At 42.2% G+C, this 13,025-nt stretch overlaps 1 protein-coding gene across 1 annotated transcript in view; it reads left to right on the top strand.

The window, feature by feature from the left end:
* The first annotated feature begins 623 nt into the window (after window positions 1-623).
* HDGF (heparin binding growth factor) overlaps window positions 624-13,025 on the top strand; it is an 85,059-nt gene continuing 72,657 nt past the window's right edge. The window contains exons 1-2 of the mRNA XM_044079811.1: window positions 624-1,234; window positions 11,133-11,209. Coding sequence (XP_043935746.1) covers window positions 1,148-1,234; window positions 11,133-11,209 — 164 coding nt within the window. The 5' untranslated portion in view covers window positions 624-1,147. The remainder of the gene's footprint in view (window positions 1,235-11,132; window positions 11,210-13,025) is intronic.

The following is a 13,025-nucleotide window of genomic DNA, read 5'->3' as shown; positions in this document are numbered from 1 at the left end:
TATTGAGCTTTTGTCTGTCAACACTGACATATATTACAGAGCTTCATGGTTATTGTTCGGAAAATGTTCTTTCATGCAAAACGTGCTGGAAAGGTTGAATGATAAATGAATAACTTAAGTGAATTACAGTAATATTTAGAATATATCTGGCTTTGGGACATTAAGCCCCAATTACTTTTGATTTTGCTCAAAATTCTAAGCAAAGAAGATAAGAAGTACGACGGAAGCCTATGCTACTCATTATTTAGGAGGTCATCCCAACATTTTTTTTTCTTATTTTGAAGCAAGGCTGCCTTCAGAAAAGCCACAGGAGGTATTCATGATGATTTTGCGAGCCCGTTCTATTTTGTTGCAATCCAATTTGCCAATTAAGCTTTGTAGTTAAAATGGTTACAAAGATGCCAAATGGTAACGGCGAAAAAAATCCATTCGCGTAACAGTGTGCGGAATAAAGCTAGAAGCGCGTCCACGGACTTAGTGAGCAAGAAATAGAACGCTGCCAATACCAAAGAGGAGATTTAGGTAACAGGTTGGGGCGGGAGCAAAGGCATGAACGTGAAATGGGTGGAGATACGTCGCGAGGCCTGCGCACGCCGGGAGTTGTGTGCTTGATGTTGGTACGTGTGTTGCTTCACAGCGCCACAGAGAGCGCGGTCGCATAGGGAGTGTGCAACTGAATTTCAAACGCAAACAACTTGTATGGGATTCTTCCCGCCTTGTTGTGACAGGGTCCAGAGCTAGCGCAATTACGGATTCGGAGGGAATTTAAACATTTCTTTGAAAGTTGCAAGAAAAGAGACAACGGACTGCTTTAGAGACTGAAGAACAGACAGGCCCCGGAACTGCAAGAGCCCCCCTTCGCTGAAGAGCCACTGTGAACGTCTGGAAGCTGAAATTGTGTGTGAAGACTAAAGGCGTAGGGGGCTAGTCTGAGCAACTCGAGTAGCAGTTGAAGAGTTTGGAATAGAAGAGAATAAGTTGAGAACGTTCGCTAGTTTTTAAAAGGGCCCGTTACCTTTCTGCCCCCCTCGACTACGGAGCGGAGTAAACAGGCCGTGAGTTTCTCGGCGCGAGCCCAAATCGAATTTTACCATTTGCTGTTTATCTCGTCGTCTCCTCCTCTTTCTGTCGGCGCGCTTGTTTGAAAATGTCGAGGTCGAACCGGCAGCAGGAGTACAAGATAGGGGACTTGGTCTTTGCTAAGATGAAGGGCTACCCACACTGGCCCGCGCGGGTAAGGAGGCCGCCTTTGTTATTGCCAATACTTTAGTCCAACTGTGCTTGTGTGGTGATGGGGGATGGGTATTTACATAAACCCGCGCTGTTTTAACTTAAAAGATGTACGGATCTTTTTTATTTTTTTCTTGACTGAAGTAGTGGAAGAAACCATGTGGGTCGATGGAAGCAGTGTAATGTGCGATGCTGTTGGAGGCGGGGTTTAGCTACGCTGTTTATTTTGTTGCTTTACTTAAGTTTGTCAGATTTGTATGAGTGGGTATGCTTGTTTTGTTGCGCATTAGTTTGTAGTGTCCCTTCTGTTTGGCGTTTATACCTCCACATTGCGCTCTGTTGTGGTTTTTCTTTGTAGGCAGAATATGTAGCTTAATTGTTTTTATACGACTAATGTATTGCACTGCTAGATTTCATTAATGTGGTTATGGAGATGTTTACTATAATCTCAGAACTAATGGCGTTAAAGTTCTGTCGCACCAATTTAACTTCAACTTCGCCTTCAATGTTGTATTATAGGTGGTGCTCTTGATTATAGGTGGCGGGTTACATCTCCGCGTTTAGGATTGGCTGCTTTCTCCACATCTTTAATAAGACTCCTTAGAGAAGTGGGTGGGGATTGCGATTATTAACACCTAGAACGTTGTGATAGCACATGCTTCTCCCTGAGAGCAGCTGTTGCTTGAGTAGAAAAGGGGGAGGTACCATATTACACCATTTTCCGACCACAGGTGGTAAGAATGGCAAATACCTGTCTGGGTGGAAACTTGTGTGCGCATTTAAACTGACCTTGTGTTTCCATGCAAAATGGTAGATCACGGTCGCTTTCTTTGCTCTACCCACTGTAGTTGATCATGCTAGAGGTGAGCTGGGACTGAGAGCTGTCAATTTTAGTCTCCGCCAGGGGTACAGTTTACAGAGTCCATACTGTTAAAAGTTATTAAAGGAATTATAGCAGAAGAAACTTTTCCGTGAGGTGCGAACAGTAACAAGATAAATTTGGTCATACAACACGAGTAACAGTTGAGCAGGGTATCGGGGACATTGCAGTAGAATACTGAAGTTAGAGTGCAAACTTAAATGCATCAATAATCCACGTGTGCTGTTTGGGCCGGTAAAGTGGCGCGTGTTTTTTTAATTTGCTGCTAGAAAAGAACTTCATTCTCCATGGTAATTGTAAGGTCTTGTAAGTTTTTTGTACTAGTGTGAACTAAAACAGTGGAAAGGCATTTGTGTTGTGATCCAGGCTTGTTTTGACGTTTTGGAATTTTTTTGAGGGGGGGGGGTATTCGTGTGTGAGAGGTTATTGGAGTGACATAGTCATTGCAGCGCATGGCATGTTGAGAAATATGTCCATTGTTGGTGCTGTGTTGAAGTAGAAGTGCAAAAACTTAAAAATTGGTAGTAAGCAGCATTAATGTTTTCACATGTTTGGCTTTTCTTTTGCATCCAGAGGTACATATTAACTGTATTAGCTTCTGATGGATTAGATGGCCTTTGAAGGAAGGGTTCCCAGATTTTAGGAGTGACTGGTTAGAATGAATGCTGTCAATAACAAGCTAGTAGCTTGTGGTAGGTGGGTTAGATTAGGCAGAGACGTGACAAATGGGCAGCTTTGCTAATAGTGAGAAAATTGTGTTTAGATCTTTGGGACACATGAGGCTTGCCTGTATTTTCATGGGTAAGGCAGGGGCATTCTTTTTCAGACATAGTTAAATGTTTGGGATAGACTGTAGTGAAGGTTGGTTTGATTGAAAGGTGGCTGAGTTGTAAGGGTGGCCATATTCCCATTGAGGAAGTAGAATTCCTTTTCAGTGACTGCCATTGTCGTCCAAGGGGACTGTTTTGTGATCCACAAAGGAAGTTTACTTCAGCACCATAGTCAAGAGTATTACATCTTAAATAGGAATTAGCCAGTTGCCATGTTTGTAATTGGGGTACTGTTAAGACCATAATCTTGGTTATGGGACATGTCCCAGGCATTATGCAATGTTTGCAGAGGTTTGGGGGGTTAATGGTTATGTTTTGCAAGGTAATTTTTTATAGAAAAGAGGTCAACTGGAGAAGGTCCAGGTCTGTAGTAGACAATCTGTATGCATGCATTTAATGAGGTTGAGTGCCTTGGGTTAGGTTGTTTACAAAGATAAGAGTAGAAGAACTGATCTTTGTGGTACCCACCTGGTAGAGATGGTTGCGATATTGTAGTGTACTGGCTCACCAGATGCGCAGTAGCAAGCGCCACCCCCACCCCACCTGGTTGATGTCTGCTGTACTTATGAATAACCAAAAATAAGTGGCTTCCTCTGCATGAATATTCATTTTGATGAGTGATCAGTTATATTCAACATATGAATTTCAACTCCGTTTAGGGAATCATTGAGTGCATGCTTAGCTGTTTCAGCATAAATGCTGGAATACAGCTGCCAAATTGACAAACTACTACCAGTAATCCTAAACCGCCGTATTACATCAACTGTACAAGAGATCCCAGTAAATATAAAAAATTACTTTTTCCCAGTTGCTTTTGCAGGGGGCAAGCCCCCTGCACCCCCTTCTGGGGGCACTGTGCCCCCCCCATGCTATTTGAATATACCAACTCCAAGAGCCAACTACAAGGGGGGATGCAGGGGGCTTGCCCCCTGCAAAGGGAAAAGTAATTTTTTATATTCACTGGAAGAAGGTCCTTGCGCACCAGCATTACAAATAAATAACTAAACTATCACAGGAATGTATAGTACTGAGCTGCTCGTCTGCATTCATTGTATGTATGTCAGCATGGGGTAATGTACATGGCATGCCAGTCATGCCTCATTTCCTTACCACTTCCTAGGTTTTAGGCTCGTCAGTCACCCTGGCCGAGCCCACTCCTGCACAAAACTTCCGGTGAACCAGTACACAACAGTATCGCCGTGATGACTGTTCATGAATAGGAGAGTCTTTCTGCTTTGCAGATTCTTCTAGAAAGGGAATATTAAAATTAGATGGGCTAGAAAGAGTCAAGAGGTGATTTGAGTCGTAAGCCATGTTTGAATCGTAGATTTGTCAGAGTATATACTACTGATGATATCCAAGATGTCTTTCTTGCTAGTTTGGCAGTCTAGAATACAGTGTTGAGAGAACACCACTTGCAAAAACCTACAGGATGTCAAAATATACTTTCTTCATTCCAGGGGTTTGGAGAATGAAGAGGTCTATAAATATATGAAGGCTGTCTGGTTTTTAAGAATTAACTGTTGGTGGGGGGGGGGGGTGGCATTGCTTAAATGATTACATAGATCTTGATAAAGAAAGAAACTTGTATGCCCGGGGGGGGGGGGTGTACTCTTGTCCTTGGCTGCAGGGGAGGAGCCTGCTGGAAAACATGAGTAAATTGGTGGTGTCCTCTTACCCATTGTAGGTGAGGGGGCAGTTTGGGGCTTGTGTAAAAGGGAACACTACACGTGGCTGACCAGATCACATCTACCCCAATATGAAAACTTGACACTGTCAATACACAATTATGGATACAGTAGACCAGTATTGGTTATACATCTGCAACTTGACAAGTAAAAGACACAGTGCCTGCCCAATGTGCATTAGGACACTATCAGGCATGAACTACACGTCATTGATCCCATCAGTCAAGGCTGATGGGTAGTGGCAGGCATTTTGTCCCAGCCCTAGCCTGTAAAAATAAAAAGAGGGCTGTTCTGCTCCACAGCAGCAATCCGATTTACCTGCTATTTTAATGATCCCTGTAGGGGAGTGATGTTGCATGCGGCCATAGGGTTGAGGCATGACAACCTGATGTGCAGAGCCCCCACATGTTTACAATGGTTACAGTATCACTGTGGGTCCCAACTGTGACTGGCTGAAACATGTGGGGAGTTGGGGCCAAACAAGGTGACAGACTTACATTGAGCAGATTTCATTTGAGGGAAATGGTAGAGTCACTGGAGATCTACTTGCACAGAAGGCATCAGGAAAACGGGTAGACATCTAATATTGAATTAATATTATTTTGGCAGTGCACTGCTGCTGGTCCATCAAGGTAATCTGTTCATTGGTTGTTTGAGGGGACCTTTTTGGACTTGCTTTCCGTGAATAAATTTGTGTTTCTTGTTGTGCTCAGTTAGAAAATTTAAATCCGTTTAATGGGTATTTTAAATTCGGCACCATAAGGTTGGTGTTTAACTGTCTTAACTTTTTTTTGCACAGGCTGGAGTTTGTGTTAGTTACTCCAAGCTTTGATCCCAAAGTCAAGGGTTTCTGATCACAAGGTCAATATACTCTCCATTGCTGTAATTGTTTTAAATGAGTTTGCACATTTGTGTAGATCCAACCTTTCTTAACTCCTGTAGTCATGCATTTTTCAGACCTTATGATTCTGCTGGGCTGAGACTAAGGCAAAAAGTCTGAGATGGCATTTGAACTGCTAAGGACATCTGTCGTGCCATTGTTTCCAGTGTATATCGGCACAGTTTAGCCTACTTAGTTTGAGGATGGACAGATTCTGGTTATCTTACAGATTAGTACCTCTCAGTATGCGCAGTAGCAAATCCCGACACGCCCCCAGGATGGGCAAAGCAACATTGAAATGAATATCGCCGTATACTGTAAACACTACGCAAACAGTACCATAAAAAAACTACACTACAGAACCAGTACAAAAGCCTTGTAACACCTATAATGTCGTTAATGATGAGCAACTGTAAAATTCACACATGCAGTTTAACACCTGACATGCAAACCCAGCAACTGTTAAGTAACCCATTCAGCTATTAATGGCAATAATCGCCCCTCTTGTCCTGCACTAGCTATAAATTCACTGAAATTAATTTCTATTACGTTTACCTTACCTGTACGTTGATTTACGGCCATTGCTACTTCGTGACCTTAATAAAATGAATAGGATGGACGACTCATCACTGCATCACCTCCTCGCCCAAATCCACAGTTACATTCCTGCAGTCTGTAGGAATTGTGCCAATGGAGATGCACAGGAAGGAAATGTAGAAGCAGAGCTGGAATGCTCTGTGGAACTTTTTTCCATCACAACCGTCTGCCTGTCGATACTCTCCTTAAAGTCATGTACTGGTGGTGTAGGAAGCTCCCAATCTGTAGGCTAACACAACACTTGACAGTATCCATGACAACTTTGGTGGACTGGTATCGGTTTCTCCGAGATGTGCAGCTGGACACTTCTGCAGGATCCCCTTCTCGGTGGTCCAGGTGTTCAAGTACAAATAGACGAATGCCTCCTTGTCAAGGCTAAATAATCGCGGCCGAGTTTTAGGCAAAATGGACCGTTGGGTCTTTGGTATCTGACTGTTCTAGTAAATGTGGCTACCTGACATTTGTTGTGACGAGACGCGGCTACTTTACTCCCGATAATAAGGAAGCATGTGTTACCTGGTTCTGTGATTGTATCTGACGAATGGGCTGCATATAGGGGAATTTCTGACCTGTCGTCAATGCAGTATACACACCTTACTGTGAATCACAGTAAACATTTTGCAGACCCTAACCCAGGTGCACACACTAACGCAGTGGAGGGGATGTGGTCGCGTTGTAAAAAAAACAGCTGAAGCAAATGAACGGGACACTAAGGCATATGGTGGACAGCCACCTGGATGAATTTATTTGGCATGAAAAGTGTGGAAGACAAAGCGAAGACTTGTGTTTGTGCCTCCTGGAACATATAAGAGAGTACCAGGAGGCACACCAGGAAGAGCTGGGTTCCCCTTAGTTATGGAAAATAAACGCTGCTTATGTAGGTGAAATGTATGTTTCTTGCGGCATGTCGACTCGCGGTTATGTCTGACATGTCAATCAAACCTGCCAATCACGGCAGACACGCCCAAAGCTGCGCAGTACCACCCGCAAGGTACTAATCTGTAAGATAACCCAGATTCTGATTGGCCCACCTTATTAAAACAGTGTCAGACTTAAAGGCACTATTTGTACTCCTTTTGGATTTGTCTTCGGTTTACTAGCAAGGCTGGACTCTAGTAATTGTCACAATTGTTTGGCCACAGTGGATGACGTTGCATGATATGACCTTGTCCTCCCTGACTCTCTCTGAGCTCTAATGTCCTGGACTGCAAGGGGTGGCCTGTGGCACGCCGAAGTGGATTTGATATAGTACTCTTGTAACACTAACTGTTATGGTTGGGTCTTGAAAGCTCGGTCGTGCTGTAAGAATGTAGCTTTTATCGGCATAATTCAAGGATCATGACAGTCATCTAAGCTTGTGTCTCCCAAGTTCTGCTTTATGGATCAGTATTCAAAACATCATCGTACTGTACATTTTGAATATTTGCAGTGAATGCAATATTAAAATACGGTGCAAAAATGAAGAGAAAATCCAAATTCTGTCTTCAGGTCGTTCGTTTGCTATCTTAACAGCACAGATTCAGCATTATGCATACACAAAGTTGAGGATAGCTTTCTTGCCCTTGCAAGATGGCATTGTGCCACCCAAAGGTTGCTCCAGTGTAGTACAGTTTTATGCCAGACAAAACATGGGACATGGCATTGATGTCTCCAAGTATCAGCCCGAATGAAAGCCAAAGACTAATTTGTGCCTTAACTGCTTAATCTTAAGAGCTGCCCAGACAAAGCTTAAGTGGAAAACTACCCCAAGCCCATATTTGGTTTCAACTTTGCTTGTGTTAAATATTTTACATACTACAGTTTTCAAAACTGCAAAAAATAAATTGGGAGTAAACTGCTTACTTTAACAGATAAACCCTTAACTGCGATGCCTTGGCATGAGACAGTAAAACTACGTCTGTACAGTATTTTGAAGTGTTCAGAAATGTTACATAAAACAGGCTGTACTAAGCTTGCAGTATGATGCAGCCACCTTAATCTTATTAATACATGCATCATTTTTTAGGCTTTCTAATTTCTGAGAGCTTAGCTTACTAAAATTTGTTTGTCTGTTTAGGACAGTTATTGTGTATACGTGGGGAAAGTTTTTCTTTTTGTACGTATCGGAACAAGTTTGACTTTTCCATGGCAATACAGATTCCTGCAAATACCTTCCCATATTTTGAGGTGTCGAGCTTCAACAAGCTTGTAACATACACTTGTTTTCCATTCATTCAGTACTATGAATTAATGAAGTTAACAGTAAGAGCCCTACCAAGAAATCTGGTTTCACGAGGTGCCACTACAGATATTGATGTATAAAAGTGACTGTCCAGGCAGTTCATCCATAAACATTTAGCATAGTCATTACTACATTTAATTTGTAATGTTTGTTGTTGTTTTTTTTTTTTTTCCCTAGGTCTGTACATGGCAATGTGGTCACTCCCATTTAGTGTCAGTCAAGGTACAAATGCCCCCACATGTACAGTCCCACCCATGTTGTGATCTTTCTAGTATTAAAAAATTAAAAATTTGTTGTGCTTTTAAATTTTTAGGTGAGTCCAGGGCATGGAGATTAAGCATTTTTTTTTTTTAATTCTGGTCTGCATTAGTATGCATTTTTTCTGGTAAAATAATGGTGGCTAGCTTAATCATGAGGAACACTAATGGTTATACCCATTCAGTTCTTTGTATTGGCTTAGCTTGTACCAATTCTTTAGGATGGTAGACAAAATCTTGAATACATTGGATCAAGTGCTGTGTTCTTTCCCTTTTGGTACAGAATGCCTTTTTTTATTTATATAATTTCCTGAGCGTGGCTCCACTTGGATGGAGAAATCTGCACGAGAGCTGTCATGGATAACCTGGTGAAGCTTTATCTGATATGACCTGCAGACATTTATTTCCCTCCTGAAAAGGTAATAGGCATGGCGTGTGGTTGTTTTGGGGTCAGCATACCTGACCATTCAACCAGAGTATGGCTGGTCAATGAATTCCAGTTCCACACGCAGCCCCTTGAGTAGCTGAAAACTTTTCATGCATTTGTTGCATCTTAATTGTCCAGCAAAAAGTGCACTGTGCTCAACTGAAGCAAGTGAGTTATTGCTGGTCTCTGAATAATCTGTTTTAAAAAGCTTAATCTAATGTAACTTGCTGCAGATATTCCCACATAGTATCTGAATAGCTTTATCTTTCTCTTGCCCACTATGAAAGAATACATCGGGATAATCATTGTGGTCCATGCTCAGTAGTGCCTTGGTACTGTTGCTGCCTTTTCTAAGATTTATGGGATTTCCTGGACTGCCTGCCTAGTGATATTTTTGGGTTCTGTTTATGTTTAAATTACTTTTCATAATGTCTTGTCAGTTTGGTGTGAGTAACAATCTTGTTGTGGAAATGATTTCTGGTGGTACTTTAAGTTTGTGTGTAAAAGTCCAGTGGGGAATATGGTATCCACCGACCCAGAAACACCACTTGGGGTTTTAGCAGTGAAGATGCCTGTTCACCTGTCTTTTGGCTGGAACCCAGTAGATGAATGGCAGGTGTCAGCCAGTAGCATTGGCAGGGTGTTTGACTTGCTTTACTTTGGAGTGTCCACTACATGGCCACCTGAGTACATTACCCAGTGAAAGTGTAAGCATTCTTGCAGAAATCCTTGGCAGTGTGGATCCCCCTGTGGGCGTTTCACCGGTCATAGCTGTTGGTGTAGATCACCCCACCAGGAGGAGCAGTGTGCGCCCAGCAGCCTGATTCTGGAGGGTAGGCAAATTAGGTGTCAACACTTGAGGAAAGGTGAGCAACTTTCGATTCACGTCCGGATAAATGGATTTGTGTTCCATTAGTTTCAAGCCTGTCCGGTGTAAAGTTGGGCTACAGTTATGGGCATCTGCCATGAAGTCGGGGTAAGTATTATCTCCTCCTGCAGGTGTAGTTACTACAACAGGGGATGGGGGTTGAATCTCCACCCTTAGCCTTCTCCAGAGAGAGTTTACTGATTTAAAATGTTAATGATATATTTGCCAGTCAATCTTTGAATACTCTACTCCTGAGTAATATCTTCATGGTGTGGGCTGCACTGTCAAGGGGGTTCTGTTGAGGACTGTTTGGTGCATAGACAACTTGTCAAGAGAAAGAGGGCCAGCAAGTTTCCAAAAGTTACCAGGTGGCTTTCTAAAAGGTGTGTTCTTTCAAGCCTTTCCAGTATTCTAGTGAGGCACTGGCTATATTGGTTGTCTTTTTTTTTTTTTTTTTTTTTTTTTTTTTTTTTGTTTTGTTTGGAAAACTGCTTTTGGTTGTGCAGCTGCTACTCATGGTGTTGGTCCAATGGGTGGGTCTCAAGGAAGGCTTCTAACAACTGGCTTCAGGACCTTGGGCACACTGGTGGCAGCCATCTTTAATATCTACAAAAATTAGATACTTAATAGTGATTGTTTCCCTTTGTGGGACTAATCGGTGACTGTGTACCAATGGTGTATGATGAGATGGGGTGGAATCTTGACAGCCTGGGAAAGTTACCTGCCTAGTAGTCCTATTGCCTGTGATTTTTATCCTGCTGTGAGGGTTAGGCTACACTAGTATAGTGTGCTCATAAAACATGATGCTATGGTATGTACAGTTTAGCTAAGTTATAAACTCTGATTTAACTTTTCACGCCAGGGTTGTTGCATATCTGTTAAAGATGCAGGGTTGTGTAGTATGGTTTAGCCCCAAATTCCCCTTGGGGAGTGAGAGTGCAGACTTGATGCTTGTGGATTGTCCATTTCTCCTTTTTTTTACATTTGTTGGTCTGTTAGGCCTTTTACATATAGGACCAGAAAACTGGTAGTGATTGAGGATTGCCTATGAACTTTAAAAAAAAAAAAAAAGGCACCGTGTTTTGGCATCTGCCAATAAGTGTTTAGCAAGCAAAATGTGCGCAAAGGTTATCTAGATTTTTTTTTCCTGCTGTGGAAGTGTATAATTTGCTAAAAAAAAAATTCAGTCGTGTTGATCTCTGCTTCATTCTTCTGGAATAAATGTTAAAATTTGCATGCTTTTATTTTGTACAGATTGATGAGATGCCTGAGGGATTGGTGAAGTCTCCTTCCAACAAATACCAGGTGTTCTTCTTTGGCACTCATGAAACGTAAGTGAAAATGGCATGGTGGCAGTGATACATAATGTGCATGTCAGATACTGTTAGCTTAATGCTTACATTGCATTAGAGGGCATAATTCAGGAGTTGGCCTTATCCTTGGGTGCTATGCAAAATGGACTCTCTGGGGCATCCGTGAGCAAAGCAAATTTAATGGTTGCAGTTTTCACACACTAACATTTGGTCTTTTGTTACTGCCAAGTTTATTCCACCCTCTTGGGTATCTTGTCTAGGGTTGGAGCCAGCAGTGTACTCGCCAAGGGGTGGTCTTTGCTAAAATACAAGCCCTGCCCCAATAATTTTTATTTTGACAAAGGTACACTCGTTTGGTCGCATATATCCTCCTGCTCCCAACTATGTTTGGACATGCCCTTACAGTTGGTAGTGTTTGTTATTACTATTAAAAAAGGCATGACCTATACTATTTGTTTGGTTTGACTTCTTAGGTTGGGGAGAGGGGGAATTTCATTTGTATCTTCCTTTTAAAACTCTAATAAAAAAAATAAGGAATGCTTCTGCGGGGGAGGGGGCAGGAAGGTGCAACACATGAAAATTGTACAATTCTTTCCCCTGGTTGTTTTGAGTTCCAATTAAGCGTTTGTTCTCCAAGTGAAGCACCTTTGTGGAAGAGTACTTGCAGGAATTCTGACCTTGGTTCTTCAGTTTAGTGTCCCCTTCCCTCTTTACAGCTTTGAGAGAACCTTTAACCCCCTTCCCACATGCTTTTTTTCCCTTGAGTGTTCAGACTGTGGGCCTTGCATTAAGCTAGTTCTGTTAATTGTCGTTTACCATGCAGGTGTGGTGAGCTGAGGATCCCTTCAGTGTCACAAAGGGTATGTATGTGTGTATTTTGATATCTGCTATAGGAGCACTTCTGTGAAATTTATTGTCAGTTGTAAAGATTTTTGCTGAAGTGTATATAATTCATTTGGCAGTCTGCTGTAGGCATCCTTTCAGCTTGAGTTAATGTCTGCCAGAGCTGGGCATGAGAACCCAGTCTACATTACACCACTAAAAGAAGCGCAGCTGGCAGTCTTCTACAAAAAGTATCTGTTCACTGTACTTCTTTTCTGGAACTCAATTTTGAGGTTGTCCAAATAATTAACTTGCTAAATAAAACCCATCACAGTTAATATTTAGTTGTATTTTAATGAGGTTTACAGTGTCAGTGGAAGAGAGAACCAACTATTTGAGAGAGTTTAATTTTTTAGCCTGAAGATTAGGGGTATTGCATTAAGATGAGTACAAGGGGTGTCTTCTGTTTGAGAGAGAGAGAAGCATCTTCTTTGTGCACTCCTCTACCTAGGCTTTGTTCTGAGCTTGTACATAAACACTCCCACGTGGCTACAAACAGCAGTTTAAGGGGCATTTGCCTATCTAACAGAATAGCAATCTCACAATCTGTTTTATAACTGAAATTGCCATAGGATTGTCAGTTTATAAAAGAGCTGGTGGTCATTGGTCTAAGTATACAAGTCAATCCATCTCTGTCCCTATATACCACGGGCATTAGTTTGGGCATTACTGTCTGCCCCTCTCTATCAGTGACATGGGGTCCAGACCCACCCAGCACCACAACCACAGTCTGTTGGTTAAGATCAGACCTAAGTAGGGTTGGGGATATGGGCCCTGCTTCACATGAATGGGGAGCCTATTCCAGTGTATGAGGGCCCTCAGACATCTGTCTCATCATGTGTTTGTCACAGGCAAAATTGGATCTAGTGGTTCTGCACATCCACAAAACAGCATCAGAAAGTCCATCGGAACTGGATCAGAGAGTCTGTCTTATGTATAATTCACTTTTGTT

This window comes from Protopterus annectens, chromosome 8.part0 (assembly GCF_019279795.1).
Source record: "Protopterus annectens isolate FY-2018-M chromosome 8.part0, PAN1.0, whole genome shotgun sequence".
NCBI classification, from domain to species: domain Eukaryota; kingdom Metazoa; phylum Chordata; order Ceratodontiformes; family Protopteridae; genus Protopterus; species Protopterus annectens.
This window is presented reverse-complemented; position numbering and strand designations above follow the sequence as displayed.